This window comes from Dendrobates tinctorius, unplaced genomic scaffold (genome assembly GCF_039654945.1).
Source record: "Dendrobates tinctorius isolate UK_male_01 unplaced genomic scaffold, ASM3965494v1 ptg000312l, whole genome shotgun sequence".
NCBI classification, from domain to species: Eukaryota; Metazoa; Chordata; class Amphibia; order Anura; family Dendrobatidae; genus Dendrobates; species Dendrobates tinctorius.
Genome location: NW_027361979.1, coordinates 4,455,825 through 4,470,379, shown reverse-complemented (window position 1 = coordinate 4,470,379; position 14,555 = coordinate 4,455,825). Strand labels below are relative to the sequence as shown.

At 44.5% G+C, this 14,555-nt stretch overlaps 1 protein-coding gene across 4 annotated transcripts in view; it reads right to left on the bottom strand.

The window, feature by feature from the left end:
* Window positions 1–14,555, bottom strand: part of NAV1 (neuron navigator 1) — a 241,865-nt gene that overhangs the window by 131,818 nt on the left and 95,492 nt on the right. For all 4 annotated transcript variants that reach the window (XM_073561056.1, XM_073561054.1, XM_073561055.1 and 1 more), the window contains 2 exons: window positions 7,090–7,232; window positions 4,128–4,295 (listed from right to left, as the gene is read on the bottom strand). In XM_073561056.1, the coding sequence (XP_073417157.1) occupies window positions 4,128–4,295; window positions 7,090–7,232 (311 nt within the window). The remainder of the gene's footprint in view (window positions 1–4,127; window positions 4,296–7,089; window positions 7,233–14,555) is intronic.

The window sequence follows — 14,555 nt, the reverse complement described above, 5'->3', positions numbered from 1 at the left end:
AAGGCTGAGTTTCCCTGTCAATTTCGTGGGTCCTATTACTCCACTTAACCTAAGTGCTCATTGCCTTTATGCACTTAGCTGAAAGTAGCCTGGCAGTCACGTACTGACTAGATTCTCTCAATGGAAGCAAGATGCAAGAATGCGAGAAGCGGATGTGACTCTAGACAGCACCCGCTGGATCTGGCAAATGCAATACACACTGTCCCAATGTGACTGCAGAAATGTAGCTGATGCCTGGAAACCAAGGTGCTTTACGCAAGATGCACCAAACTGCAGTCACATCGAGTGACTGCAGGAATCTAGTTCACGCAATATGCATTGTCATTTTCTTGTGATGTTTTTACCAATAAAAAGCAGTGCTTCCATAAATGACTACATTTCAGTAGGTATCAGTTAGCCTCTAGGGATCACAAATTACTTTGACCCGTCATTCAAACCCATAGAAGCTGCAGTTACTATTAACCGCTGATATCAAGAGGTTAAAAGCCTGGGATCAAACTTATCTTCGATCCCAGCTTACGCAGCTCCTGCACACTTGCGATCACAGTAACACAATGTATGGCAAACACATATGGTAATCTGATAGGATGCCAGTCAGTGCCAAGCTGACAGGCATAGTACACTGAACACAGACTTATGGAAGTTCTAGTCCTCTAAGTGGGACTTAAAAATAAGTAAAATCAGCATGCCTTTAACATCCAAAACTATGGGCGGCACGGTGGCTCAGTGGTTAGCGCTGCATGTATACCTGGATGGGGATGAGGGGCCATGCATACCAGGATGGGAATGAGTAGGCCATGCATACCAGGGCGGCACGGTGGCTCAGTGGTTAGCACTGCAGCCTTGCAGCGCTGGGGTCCTGGGTTCGAATCCCACCAAGGACAACATCTGCAAGGAGTTTGTATGTTCTATGTATGTGTTTGCGTGGGTTTCCTCCGGGTACTCCGGTTTCCTCCCACATTCTAAAGACATACTAATAGGGAATTTAGATTGTGAGCCCCATTGGGGACAGTGATGATAATGTGTGTGCAAAACTGTAAAGCGCTGCGGAATATGTTAGCGCTATATAAAAAATAAAGATTATTATAAAAGATTATTATTACACTTTTACATTATTTAACCCACATCACGAATGCTATAAAAAATAAATCAATCAAAAATGATGGCAGAATTTCAGTTTTTGCTCCCAAAAAAATCTGAATATAAAGCATTTGAATGTACCTTTTAAAAATCGCAGAGCTTTCTTGATTCAGCCAGACTTTTCTATTTGGCAATGCTTCACTCCATTGCAGAGATTCTGTCACAATCCATTTTTGGATCTGTGTCAGTTTGGGTTGCTCACATTTAAACTTTTTTCCTTTCTGGCCATCGGGGGTTAATGTCAGTTTTTCCCCCCGGTGGTCGCTGGTGTTACTACAACTTTAGTTAGTCTGCTGGTGGGTTTTTCCCCCGGTGGCCGCTGGTGTTACTACAAGTTTAGTTAGTCTGCTGGTGGGTTTTCCCCCCGTGGCTGCTGGTGTTACTACATGTTTAGTTAGTTAACAGGTGGTTGACCACTCCAACCTGCCTTTAAAAGGTCACCAGGTGCTGCAGCTCACTGTTGGTGATACACTTCCTTTTGGATACCAACCATTGTGAAGACAGGAGCTATCTTGAGCAGTGGTGTTTGCAGCTTATCTGGAGCAGTGGTTATTTTGCTGGAAGCTGTGTTCGGGTGCCTTACTCTGCGGTCTGGTGCATTACAGCAGAGCAGGCTAAGTGTTGTTTGTTTTTACCTGTCTGTTATTCTCCTTGGTGTTTTTTTTAGTACAGCGGTGGGACCAGTGTCTGCACTTGCCAGTTCCCTAATAATGGATAGGTGCAGGGCAAGTGAGGGACCCAGGTATCCTGTTCGGCGACAGGTTGAAAGAACCTGTATAGGGAGCGTCAGCAGAGTTCAGGGCACTTCCTTAGGAGAGTGCAGGAGGTGTCCATTTCCCCGTTCCCTATTGCAGGGCCCACCGCTGTAATTGTTTCCCCAGTGTCCCCTTGTTTGTCTTTGTTGGTTTTGTGACCGACCGATCGTCGGGTCGGGTCATGCAGGGCCAGTCACATCGTGAGAGATAATCACATTTGTTGCTCATGTAACACAGTATGTGAAATCTCTGCTTCCAGTCCAGCTGGGAGTTTATTCCCTGGGAACATGAACTATTACTCCTGCTTCAAAAACTCTGTCAATCATAGCTCGGAAAGTAATCTAACATCTAACAGTCTGGCAACCTCAAACGCTGCCGAGTTGTGATTGGCAAAATCTGAGAGGGAGGGTAAAAGCATCCCCTCCCCCCAGAGAACACTAAAGAAACCCCAACCTGGTGAGCATGGATAAATTTCACATACACCACTCCAAAAGCAACAAATGTGAATATCTCTGCAATGAAGTGAAGTAGCGCAAAACAGGAAAGAGCAGCAGAATCATCGGAGTTTGGGGATTTGTAGAATGCATTTAATTAAATTTTTTAAGTAATCAATGAGTCTTCTATAAAACCAAAAAGATCCTTAGGGGGATAAAAAGGTTCTCTTTGGACAAACCTAACTTGTTAAAAAAGTCGGGAAAGTGTTCTACTGATGGGTCTCTTAGCAATCAACTAATCCGTGGGATGCCCGTTCAAATCAATAGGTTAGCTGTAAAATGGAAGACATTATACTCTTTTTAGCTACTCTCTATGCTAACCAAGTGCTTTTAACTAGGATTTGGCCAACATATCTGTTTTGGTTAACCTATCTGGTATCTTCGTACGTAACTAAAATATTAAAACTAGAATTTTTTTGACACCTATATACTAATGTTGTGAACCTCAAGAAACCAAATATTCTTATATTCTGCTATATTATTAAAAGGAAAATTAAAATGATATAGGAGCAGAACAAAATACAAACAAGTTCATTTTTGCATTTAAAAGGTAAAAAAAAACCAAACAATATGCCCATGTGTTTGTACATGCAATCTGGATTTGCATGATTTGGTCATTTCTTAAAGGGAACCTGTCACCCGGCTTGGCCGATATGAGTTACGGCCACTGCCTTTCAGGGCTTATCTACAGCATTCTATAACGCTGTATATAATCCCCCGATTCAACCTGCAAGAGAAGAAAAATAACTTTTATTATACTCTCCTGCTGAGCGGTCCAGTCCGATGGGTGTCGCAGGTCTTTCTCCAACGCCTCCCATCTTCTTGCAATGCCACCCTCCTGCTTACTTCATAGGCTTCCCAGCATTGCGCTCCTGCGCAGGCGTACTTATCTGCCCTGTTGAGGACAGAGCAAAGTACTGCAGTGCGCAGGTGCCGGGAAAGTTCAGAGAAGCCCAGCGCCTGCACACTGCAGGAATTTGCTCTGCCCTCAACAGGGCAGATAAGTACGCCTGCGCAGGAGCGCGATGCCGGAAAGTGATGAAGCAACAGCAGGGAGGCATCGCAAGAAGATGGGAGGCGCCAGACCCGGACCTGCGACACCCACCGGACCGGATTGCCCAGCAGGTGAGTACAATAAAAATTATTTTACTTCTCTTGCAGGTCGGATCGGGGACTTATACACAGCATTACAGAATGCTGTAGATAAGCCCTGAAAGGCGGTGGCCGCAATTCATATCGGCCAAACCTGGTGACAGGTTCCCTGTAAACAAGGGAAATATATTATTTTTAACAAGGAATTGGATGGATTTAGTGTTTTAATAATGGAAAAAGTTAAAAACATAAGATTTAATGGGTACCTATGATAAAAAAAAAATATACATAAATAATAGTGGTTGCCATTTGCTGCCGAATGGTGGATTCTGGCAGATGCCAGAAAAGTTGGATGTAAGTGTCTGGTGTACATAGTAAACTCACTGGGAAAATTGGCCTAATTCCAGCTTTATCACTACCTCATACAGCAAATTTGTATTCACAGATAGCTTCTTGGTATACCCAAACCCTCCAAGAACTAAGGGTTTCCAGATACAGTGAATCATTTTTCTGCATGTAGCTTAAAGGAAATCTGACAGATATTTTTATTCCCTAAATGACGACCATACCAAATTACCCAAAGTGATAATAATGCAAACTTGCCCCAATAAGCAAAATTCTAATAAATAAACCTTACCACACTTACCATCATCAGCGGGGTCTCTAAATGAGCCAGATCTAGTCATTGTCCCTTTAGGTCGATCAGCAAGAGATAGTGAACTCCCTAAATTTGAAGAACTGAAAAGTTCAAAAGAAGAGTCTTGAGCTGGAATACTGCTTGACCGAGCAATACGAGGAGCAGAAGAGGGACTCACTGTTGGGTAAGGAAATGAAAATTATACGTATTCTGCCTGCAGGGCCCAAACTGGGCCTATCACTGCAATAACATCTGACATGTCATATTGACAAGTGAGAGGTTCAGACTGATGAGACACCTATTGATCACAGAAACAAAGGGACAGATGCATTAACGACGGTTACTTTTAAAGCCTCTGTTCACACTTGCATGCAGTCATTCATTACATGCTGACCTAAATAGCTTGGCATCCTGTCAACCAACTAGTCTAAAATAATACATGTCTGATAGAAATATGACAGATTATTAAAAACCACTGATGTAAAAAAAAAAACATCTCAAATATTCATAAGGGATTCATCCAAATAATTCATTATATCTATCAGGCATCTGAGAAAAAAGACAAAAGCCAATGTGACCAGAGCCTAACTAGGAATTTAAGTTCGAGCAAAGCTGTCATGGAGTCATCATTTAGCTAGATGACATGATCTTTACAGATGCTTGATATGACTGACAACTACTACTACTATATGTACTGTCAAGGTTCACCGATGTCCCATTGTGAGCGCCAGTTCCGGGTTAAGCAGCTCCACTTCTTCGTCGGGGTTGACCCAGCAAACAGTTTCCTTTTGGCTCATTGCAAGAGCTAAGCCACACTTCCTCTATGATGGCTCATGCAAGAAAAGATATGGTGGACAGTTTAGCCATTAAATGTAATGGATTGTCCAGGACTTAACTGTTAGCATGGGGCAATATAAGTGTTGTGAGTGATCACCACCTGGTATCTCCACCAATCAGCAATGTACGGGGTGGCAGAACACAGCAGCCCCGCACATAGCTTAATGGCCACTACCAAGTACCACATTTCATTTCCATTCTCACAAGATCAAGTGAATGGTGGATAAAGTGCAATACTCGGCATCACACAACATCATTACATCAAGTGATTGAGAACTTGTGATTGAGTACTTATCAGTGAATGGGAGATAATGCGCAGTACTCGGCAGCAACTACTAATATAATGGGACTGCTGTGTCCCGACCCTCCAGCTGCTGCCAAAGCAGTTTTCAGCCGATCATTGGGGGTTCCGAATGTGAGAACCAAACCAATCTCATATTTAAAGACTTATTCTACAAATAGGACATCAACAGTTCAGTTCTGGATAATTCCTTTGAAGTTCTTCTCTGCTGTGTCAAACCCAATGGAGTGGTCAAGACCCAGAAGGGACTTTCACAGTCACCATACCTACAGTGGGAATACACTATCATTTCGTACTGAACTTCATACAAGTTCTCGGCATTTTTTTGTGTCACCTACAATGGCTTGCAAAAATATGTAATTTGTGTGTGATGCATCAGCACTAAATAGTCTAAGTTGGTGAAGTGAGAAAAATATAGGCATAAATTAAATTTATGAGATCAGATAACTAAAAATTGGTATGTGCATATGTAGTCACCCATTTTACAATGAAGCCCCTAAAAAATTCTGGTGCAAGCAATTACCTTCATAAGTCACATGCTTAGTAAAAGGAAGTCCGCCTGTGTGCAACCTAAGTGTCACAGGTTCTTTCAGTATATACACACCTCTTCTGAAGGCCACAGAGGCTGCAGCGCTATTAAGCAAGAGGTGTCACTAACCAAGCAACACCAAGAAGACCAAGAAGATCTCCAACAAGGTAGGGAGTTGTACGAGAAAAACAAGTACGAGCCAGGGTTGGGTTATAAAAAAATCCCAATCTCTGATGATCCACCTGACCACCATAAAATCCATTATCATCAAATGGAAAAACATGGTACCACAACAAACCTACCAAGAGAGGGCGGCCCTGCAAAACTCTCAGCTCAGGCAAGGAGGGTGTTAATCAGAGAGGCAGCACAGAGAACAAAGGTAACCCTGAATGAGCTTCAGAGTTCCCAAGCAGAGACTGGAATATCTGTCATCATCGCCACAAGAACACCATCCCCACAGTGAAACATGGTGGTGGCAGTATCATGCTGTGGGGATGTTTTCGCCAGAAGGGACAGGGAAAATGGACTGAGTTGAGGGAAAGATGGATGGTTTGAAATACAGTTATTTTGTCCTATTTGTTGTTTGGTTCACAATAAAAAGAAAACCAAATGTTCACAGTTGTAGGAAAGTTATTTACATGAACTAATGCAAACCCTTAAAAAAGTGAAATTCCAGGTTGTGAGATAAAAAAAAATAAAAAATGGCAAGGGATGAATACTTTTGCAAGTGCTGTACTCTATGGGCAATCTGTTTGTCTGAAGAAGGTCTATAATAGACCGAAATGTCACATATTGCACTGCAGAAGGCAATTAAAATTACTTCTTTGCAATATACTTGAGTGCCATGTTCTTCATACAGTATATAAGTCCCAAAACTGGTGTTGACAGTGGTATAATCACTGGCTCTTACATAATTAAAGTATATTAGTAGCTAGACTATTATTTTAATTTTGAACATGTGTTTTTCTAGCTGGACAACCCCAAATTTCTTTCCAAATTTGTGGAAAGAAAAAGCACATGTTCTGCATCAAATATATTATTTTTTTTAAATTTTTCCAAATATATGATAGTAAATTAAAGTGGATTTTCAACCCTGTAACAAAGCAAAACATGAAAATCATAAGCATCTTCCAATCTCCTGCAGCTTCTCTTCTAATACTACATGGGGGCCAGAACGCTGGCTTAGGTTAGGTTAATCAATGGCTACAGCGGTCCTTTGCCCAAAATGACTACTATGGGAAATGTCAACATTGCAAAAGTGGAAAATGATCATATCTAGGTTTACTTTAATGTTACAAACTCACCCAAACATGCTAAAGGAGGTTTCCCTACATTAGTAAGCGGTAAAGGTGGAGGTAGAGGAGATAAGTCATCATTATCTTGAATGCCCCCGATGGTGTGTGAATGACGCCTCTCCTTGGGTTCATCCTGAGAATGTGATTGGTACCTGATAAGTTAAAATCACAATAAAATAATGTAAGCTCAGAGTGTAAAGTAGTTTCTTAAACAATAATTCCTTAGTACAGTAGTGCCAGAGGACAGAATTTAGGCCTCTTTCACACATCAGGTTTTCGCCGTCAGGCGCGATCCGGCGCTTTTGACAGAAACCGGATCCGGCGAAATGCAATGCCGGATCCGGTTTCCCCCCCCATTGACTTGCATTTGCGCCGGATCGCGCCGGATGGCCATGCGTTTCATCCGGTTTTCGCCGGATCCGGCAATGTGTCGCGATCCGGCGTCTGGAAAAAACGGCTACTGTAACGTTTTTTGTCTCCGGCGAAAAAGCCGGACACACCGGATCCGGTGCGTCCGGCTTTTTCACACAATGAAAGCCTATGAGCGCCGCAATGCGCCGGATCCGGCGGCCGGATCCGGTTTTTTGGTCTGAGCATGCTCAGTAGCTCTGCCCACAAGACATATATAAAAGCAAGACAGTGGGACCCACAGCCACACCCAACATGCCACCCAAGAAAGCAACCAAGCGAAGTAGGAGAAGGCAGGAGACCACTGCAGCACCATCAGCACCACCACCACCCCAAATGGAGCAGCAAATGGAACATGCTGAGGAGGGGAGGCCAGCAGCAGATGAGAGACGGTAATTATCAAATCCCCCATTCCTCCAAACTAGGGCTATTGAATATCAAGATATTCATTGGCCCTTTGTTTCTCTTTATTCAACAGCCGCCCAATAGATGCAGCAGCAGCAGCAATGGCAGCAGCTGGAACACCACCCACAGGCATGGAGTCTGGCCACCAGGAAGACAGCACATCATCGTCTGGGAGCCCTCCCTCGCATCGTCAGCGTTTGACGGTAAGTTTTTATTTCCAAAATCCATCTTCTCTGTAATATATGTCTATTCATTGCCTTTTATTTCAAAACAGGATTCACAAGATGAAGAGGAGCTCCCAGAAGAAGAAGGAAGGGGTGGACAGACACCTGGAGTGGGCTCACAATTGGTAAGTTTTTTGCATCAAACGCAGAAACACAACATCACACTACACACAACACATAGAAAACAATGTTCTGCAGACCACACACAGCAAACAAATGCCTACATCCAAAGACATAACATTTTTTGTTTTCTTCTCTAGTCTTCCCAATCTGGTGCTCGGCCAAGAGGTCCTCGCAGTGCCTCCCAGGGTCGTCGGCGACAGCAACGCGGCGGTCACCAGCGTGTAAGTATAAATATTTTTGCTTTGTTTTTTTGCACTTTTTATTTCATTTCTTATGTGGAGGCTAATTATGTTATTTTTGTCTTTTTCTTTAACAGCCTTCACAGCGTGCTCCCGACTCTGACGGTGAGGATGGAGGACTCGATGTGGACCACCTCATCGATCTCGTCCGAGAAAGGGAGCTGCTCTGGAATATGGCTGACCGCCGCCACGCTGACCTTATCGTTACCCGACGACTCTGGGAGGAAATCTGTTCGCTCCTTGTGGGCCGCTGGGAGGACCTCGATGTTCGGGCCCAGATTACAGAGCGTAAGTATATACAGTACCGGTTGCTTGATGTAAACCAGTGTTTCCCGAACTCCAGTCCTCGTGGTCCCCACGGATCATGTGTTCAGGATTTCTATTTACTATGGAAATCCTGAAAACATGACCCCTGGGGACCATGAGGACTGGAGTTTGGGAAACACTGATGTTGTATACTAACCACTCCTTTCTCGTTTCAGGGAACAGAATTGTGAATCGGTGGCGGTCTGTGAGGGATCGTTTCAAGAAGGAGTTCAATAAAGAGATGCGGGCCCCGAGTGGATCTGGAGGACGCAGGAGCAAGTACAAGTACGCAGAAGCCCTGTCGTTCCTCCGGGAAACAATGGTCACCAGAAGGTAAATATTACACACCACATGTGAAAAAAAATGTTAGATGTAAATTTTTTTTTCAGCCAGGGCCATACCATGTCAGTATTTTAATTGTTTTTTTTTCTCTTTATTCCACAGCACGGTGAGCAGCACTCGGGAGCCTGCACGACTGGACTCTTCTGAGGCGATCCATGAGGAGACCGGCACCGAGGGACACTTCGACCGCCCCGGTACATCTGCACCTTCCCAGCCTTACCACACATTCGACCCATCTGTCCCATCCACCAGCACAGGAGCATCGTGGCCGCCTACATTACATGAAGCTGCTGGTGAGGAGATCGCTTTCCCTTTACCCCACCCTTCTGCCCCTGCCACCTCTAGTACACCTGCGGGTACTGGGCGGCAGCGGCAGAGGGGTCAGGAAAAGACTTATGCGCCAGAGTTCTTGCATCTGAATGCATCTTTCCAGAACTGTCTAAAAGTCTTGTCAGAGCAAATCTCCGCAGGCTATCAGCAGATCAACTCCAGCATTCTGGAGGTGAAGACACTTCTGCAAACCATGCATTCAGAAGCAAGAACTTCGCCAAACCACACCTTTTTCAGGTCTGTTGTGGAGCGCATGGAAACGCTCTCTCCTGCCCAGCAGATGCATGTAATGCATTCATGCCACGCTGCTCTCCAGCAAGTTACCTCCCAACCTCCTCCTCCCACCACAGTAGTTCCTCCACCTGCACCCCCTCCAGCCACTTTCCATCCTCCCCCTCCTATTACATCTACACCCCCTCCAGCCACTTTCCATCCTCCCCCTCCTATTACATACCATCCACCTCCCCAGCACCATCCACCTCCCCAGCACCATCCACCTCCCCAGCACCATCCACCTCCCCAGCACCAGCAACCTCCCCAGCACCAGCAACCTCCCCAGCACCAGCAACCTCCCCAGCACCAGCAACCTCCCCAGTACCAGCAACCTCCCCAGTACCAGCAACCTCCCCAGTACCTGCAAACTCCCCAGTACCAGCAACCTCACCAGTACCAGACATCTCCCCACTTCCAGCAACCTGCCCCGTACCAGACATCTCCCCACTTCCAGCAACCTGCCCCGTACCAGACATCTCCCCACTTCCAGCAACCTGCCCCGTACCAGACATCTCCCCACTTCCAGCAACCTGCCCCGTACCAAACTCCTTCCCCATACAACTTGCCATCAACATCATCTGCTCCTACAGTCCCTGCCCAACCCTCCACTCCACCACCTCTTCTGCTTCCCACATGTCCACCCATTCTGTAGTTTTTTCCACACCTTCACCTCTAACTGTTCCTTCCCCACCACGATCCCAGTCCTCTCTCCACACTCCCAGTGTCGAAGTGTCCCGCAGCCCCTACAGCAGTATTTCCACCACACACTACACAGATTTATAACGTGTGTATTTAAATAAAAATGACCAGTTTTATGGTTTCAGTTTTATAGTTTCAAAGTTTTATTAAACAAGTTTATTAAAATTTTAAAAAAGTTTACTAAAAAAAACATTTTTCAATAAAAGTTAAATTATTTTACACTGGTTGTCTGTCATTTCTTTCTGCGGCGAAAAAGGTTAAATACAGGGTATTTAAAAGGTGAAATGGTATTCAAAACTAGGTATATAACTGTGGGTAAATTTTAGCTTTTTGCCACAGTTGTGTTCCTGGTTGTGTTTGAAGCAAAGTATTTCACCGAAAAAGTTGTGTTTATTGTTGGTGATTTCCTAACAATGTACACAACTTTTGTTAAAAGGTGAAATACTTTGCATAAAACACAACCTGGTACACACCTGTGGCCTAAAGCTAAAAATAGAGACCATGACAAGATAGCCAACTTTGGTTGGCAAAGGTATATACTGTTGGTACAGAAGGTACACAAGTTTGGTTGGGCACAAATCTTTCACACTCTGTCATCCTGCCAGTGTACTCTGCCTTGAGGTGACATAAAGTATAGTGCAAAATTGTCCCTCATTACTGAAACCGTCACAGAACTTCTAGTGGTAATGTCATGGTAATCTTGCAAGGTGGTTTCTTCAGAGGTGTCCTCAATGGAAATGGGTTCCTTGCAGATAACAAAATTGTGGAGTACCACGCACGCTTTGATCACCTCGTCCACAGTTTCTGTCTTGAGGTTGATCGCAGTCAATAGGACCCGCCATTTGGCTGTCAGAATACCAAAGGTACATTCAACCATTCTTCTTGCTCTTGTGAGGCGGTAATTAAAAATGCGTTTTGGTCTTGTCAATCCTCTGCTAGAGTACGGTTTCAAAAGGTGTTCTGACAGCTGGAAGGCTTCATCCCCTACACAGACAAATGGCATAGGTGGACCAGATGTTTGCGGCAGCGGTCTAGGTGGTGGGAACTGGAAGGTGTTTCCATACAGTTTACGCCCCATGGCAGACAGTTTGAAAACTTGAGAGTCATTGGAGCGGCCATAGGCCCCAATATCAACCGAAATAAATTTGTATTCCGCGTCAGCGATGGCCATGAGGACAATTGAAAAATATTTCTTGTAATTGAAATATTCCGATCCCGATCCAGCTGGCTTTACAATGCGGATATGTTTCCCGTCCACAGCGCCCAAGCAGTTTGGAAACTGACATATCTGTTGAAACTTGTCAGCAATTTCAATCCACCTCTCTGTTGTGGGCTCTGGTAAAAACTCTTCAGCTAAGGAGTCCCACAGTGCACGGCATGTGTACTTCACAATTCCAGATATGGTGGAAATCCCGAGTCTGTACTGGAAATGCAGTGACGAAAGGGATTCTCCAGTTGCAAGAAATCTGTGGGGAATTAAAAAACAATAAATTAGTTTTAAATCACAGCATTACATACCAAAACTGACCTATAACACTTGGAGATGCAAACTACCACCAACAAGATTGCAGTGAAAGTGTGCTCTGATGCGAGCATATCCAATAAATGTGGCTTACCTTAAAGTTACCATCAGACGCTCTGCGGGTGAAACAGAGAAGCGGCAATAGGTGTCCGCTTTTCTTATGAGGTGTGCAATGCGCTCCACCAAGTAATCAAAATTCTCCATTTTCATCCTAACATATCCAAAAAATGTATCCGGGTTTCGTCGAAGGTCCATGCATAGTGTAGAATAGACCCCACGCGTCATTCTCTTGGCTGTGATGGGGTGGATCCACAAACGTCGTCTACGATGCCTGATGCGCTGCTGTCTCGCTCTCTCCTTCTCCAGAACAATCACCCACAAACGATTCGCCTCCGCTGTAAAATCCGCCAAATTCTTCAAAATATTTCCAATGACAACATCCATCTTCGCCAGTAACTTGCTCTTCTCTCCAACCTGCACTTTCTCCTCTACAACCTGTCAAAGAAGGGCTGTAGGAACATGCTATATATAGTTTTCCAGTAGCCAATCCCGTTCGGAAGGCCACAAGGGTCAATTTTAAAAACCGGATCCGGCGTAACCCGTCGAAAAACGGATAGAAAAACGGATGAACCGGATGAGACGGATCCGGTTTTGTCTGTCAAGAAAAAGACGGATCCGGCAGAAAACCGGATCCGTCACATCCGGTTTTACGAAACATTTGCCGGATCCGGCACGACGCCGGATCGCGCCTGACGCCGAAAACCTGATGTGTGAAAGTAGCCTTAGCTAGGAGAATTGCAGACATAGGATACAAAATAATAATGCGTGATTAAGAATGTTTTTACACCAAGCTGGTGCAGACTCTTCACCAGACTCATCCCAAGGGAGAAACCAAACATTCCCTTAGGACTGGTAGGGAATGTTGTAATTCTCCTTTGTGCCTGATCTGAGGGTAACAAATAGTGGAGGATTTTACCCTTTCCCTGCCAAGAATGTATCTTATGCGTCCTTTCAGGATGGCAACTCAGTAGCCAAAGACAAGTATTTCTATGCAGTCGCACGCTCCGGTTCTGAGTGCCGGTGGCAGTGCCGGGTTTTCATGCGAGAGACTCGAACGAGAATCGTGAGAGTCTCTCGCAAGTGAGTATACACCCTAACAATGAGAACTGCAGGTGTGAGGCGGCTCTGGCATTCCCATGAGAGTTGAAATTGTAGCTGGGATGCGACTACAGCAGTGATCCTGCTCTCATTGTAAAGTTGGGAATATCAGCTGCTGTAGCTGAAATCCAGGCTGAGATACAGTCTGTTAAAGGGAACCTGTCTCCACTTTTTTGTTCTACTAGCTAAAAATATCATTTAATTTAGTGTCAGGTATGCATTCCACAGGTAGTTCTGAAACCACCTGATTCCCCATGAATCAACCATAAAAACCTTTTTTATTTGTCCCGCGCTGTATGTTAATCTGTTCGGTCCAGTCCGATGGGCGTTGCCTCTGTTCCTTCACTCCATCCTTCCTCAGCTTGCTTCACGCATCCTTCGCTGTGAAGCTCGCAGATGGTGTACAGATTTCGCATTTGCGCATAGAAATGTGACCTCGTCCGTGCGCAGTATGCTTTGCCCAACTGAGGGAAAAGCCAAAAATCAGTAGTGCGCATGCGCCGGCATACGCAGTTGTTTCTTATGTTCCGGAAGTATTTTGCAGCCATGCACACTACTAATTTTCGGCTTTACCCTCAGTTGGGCAAAGCATACTGCGCACGAGTGAGGTCACATTTCAATGCGCACGGGTAATATCTGTACGCAATCTGCGAGCTTCACAGCGAAGAATGTGTACAGAAAGCCGTGGAGGGATGAGTGACGAAACAGAGTCAACGCCCATCGGACCGGACAGATTACCATACAGCGCAGGAGCAATAAAAAAGATTTTTATGGGTAATACATGGAGGATCAGGAGGTTTCACAACTAGTTGTGGAAAGCATAGCTGACACTCAATTAAATGATATTTTTGGCTGGTAGGCCAAAAAAGTGGTGACAGGTTCCCTTTAAAGATTACCCCACCCCCACCCATTTCAGCCAGTGTTAAGAAGGGGACGATGGTGGGTGCTGCAGGGGAACAAACAGTCCCTCCTCCTGCTCCTGTGTGAGGCCAGGTTTTAGGTATTACACATGAAAAATTAAAAAAATGTTTAGCAGAAAAAGGAAAAAAATAAAAACAGGTACCGGTAAATGAAGTATATTTCCATTTTTTTTTTTACTTTTTAGTCCTTTATCACTGAAAAAACATATATTTGGCATTGCTGCATTTTCAACGACCAGAACTATAAAAATAGCTTGTCACTTCGCTTTCCTAGTAAACAAAAAAAAGCAAGAATTTGAATTTGCAGTAGCAGAAATTTTTCAATAAAAATTCTGGGGGCATCATATTGTATGTGGAGGAGCTGTGGGGAATCATACTAGGTAAGGGTGGATGGGGGCATCATATTGTATGTGGAGAAGCTGTGGAGACATCATACTATGGAGGGGTAGTTGGGGGAATTATATTGTGTAAGAAGGAGCTGTGTGGGCATTATACAATGGAGGGATGGCTGGGGCATCATACTGCA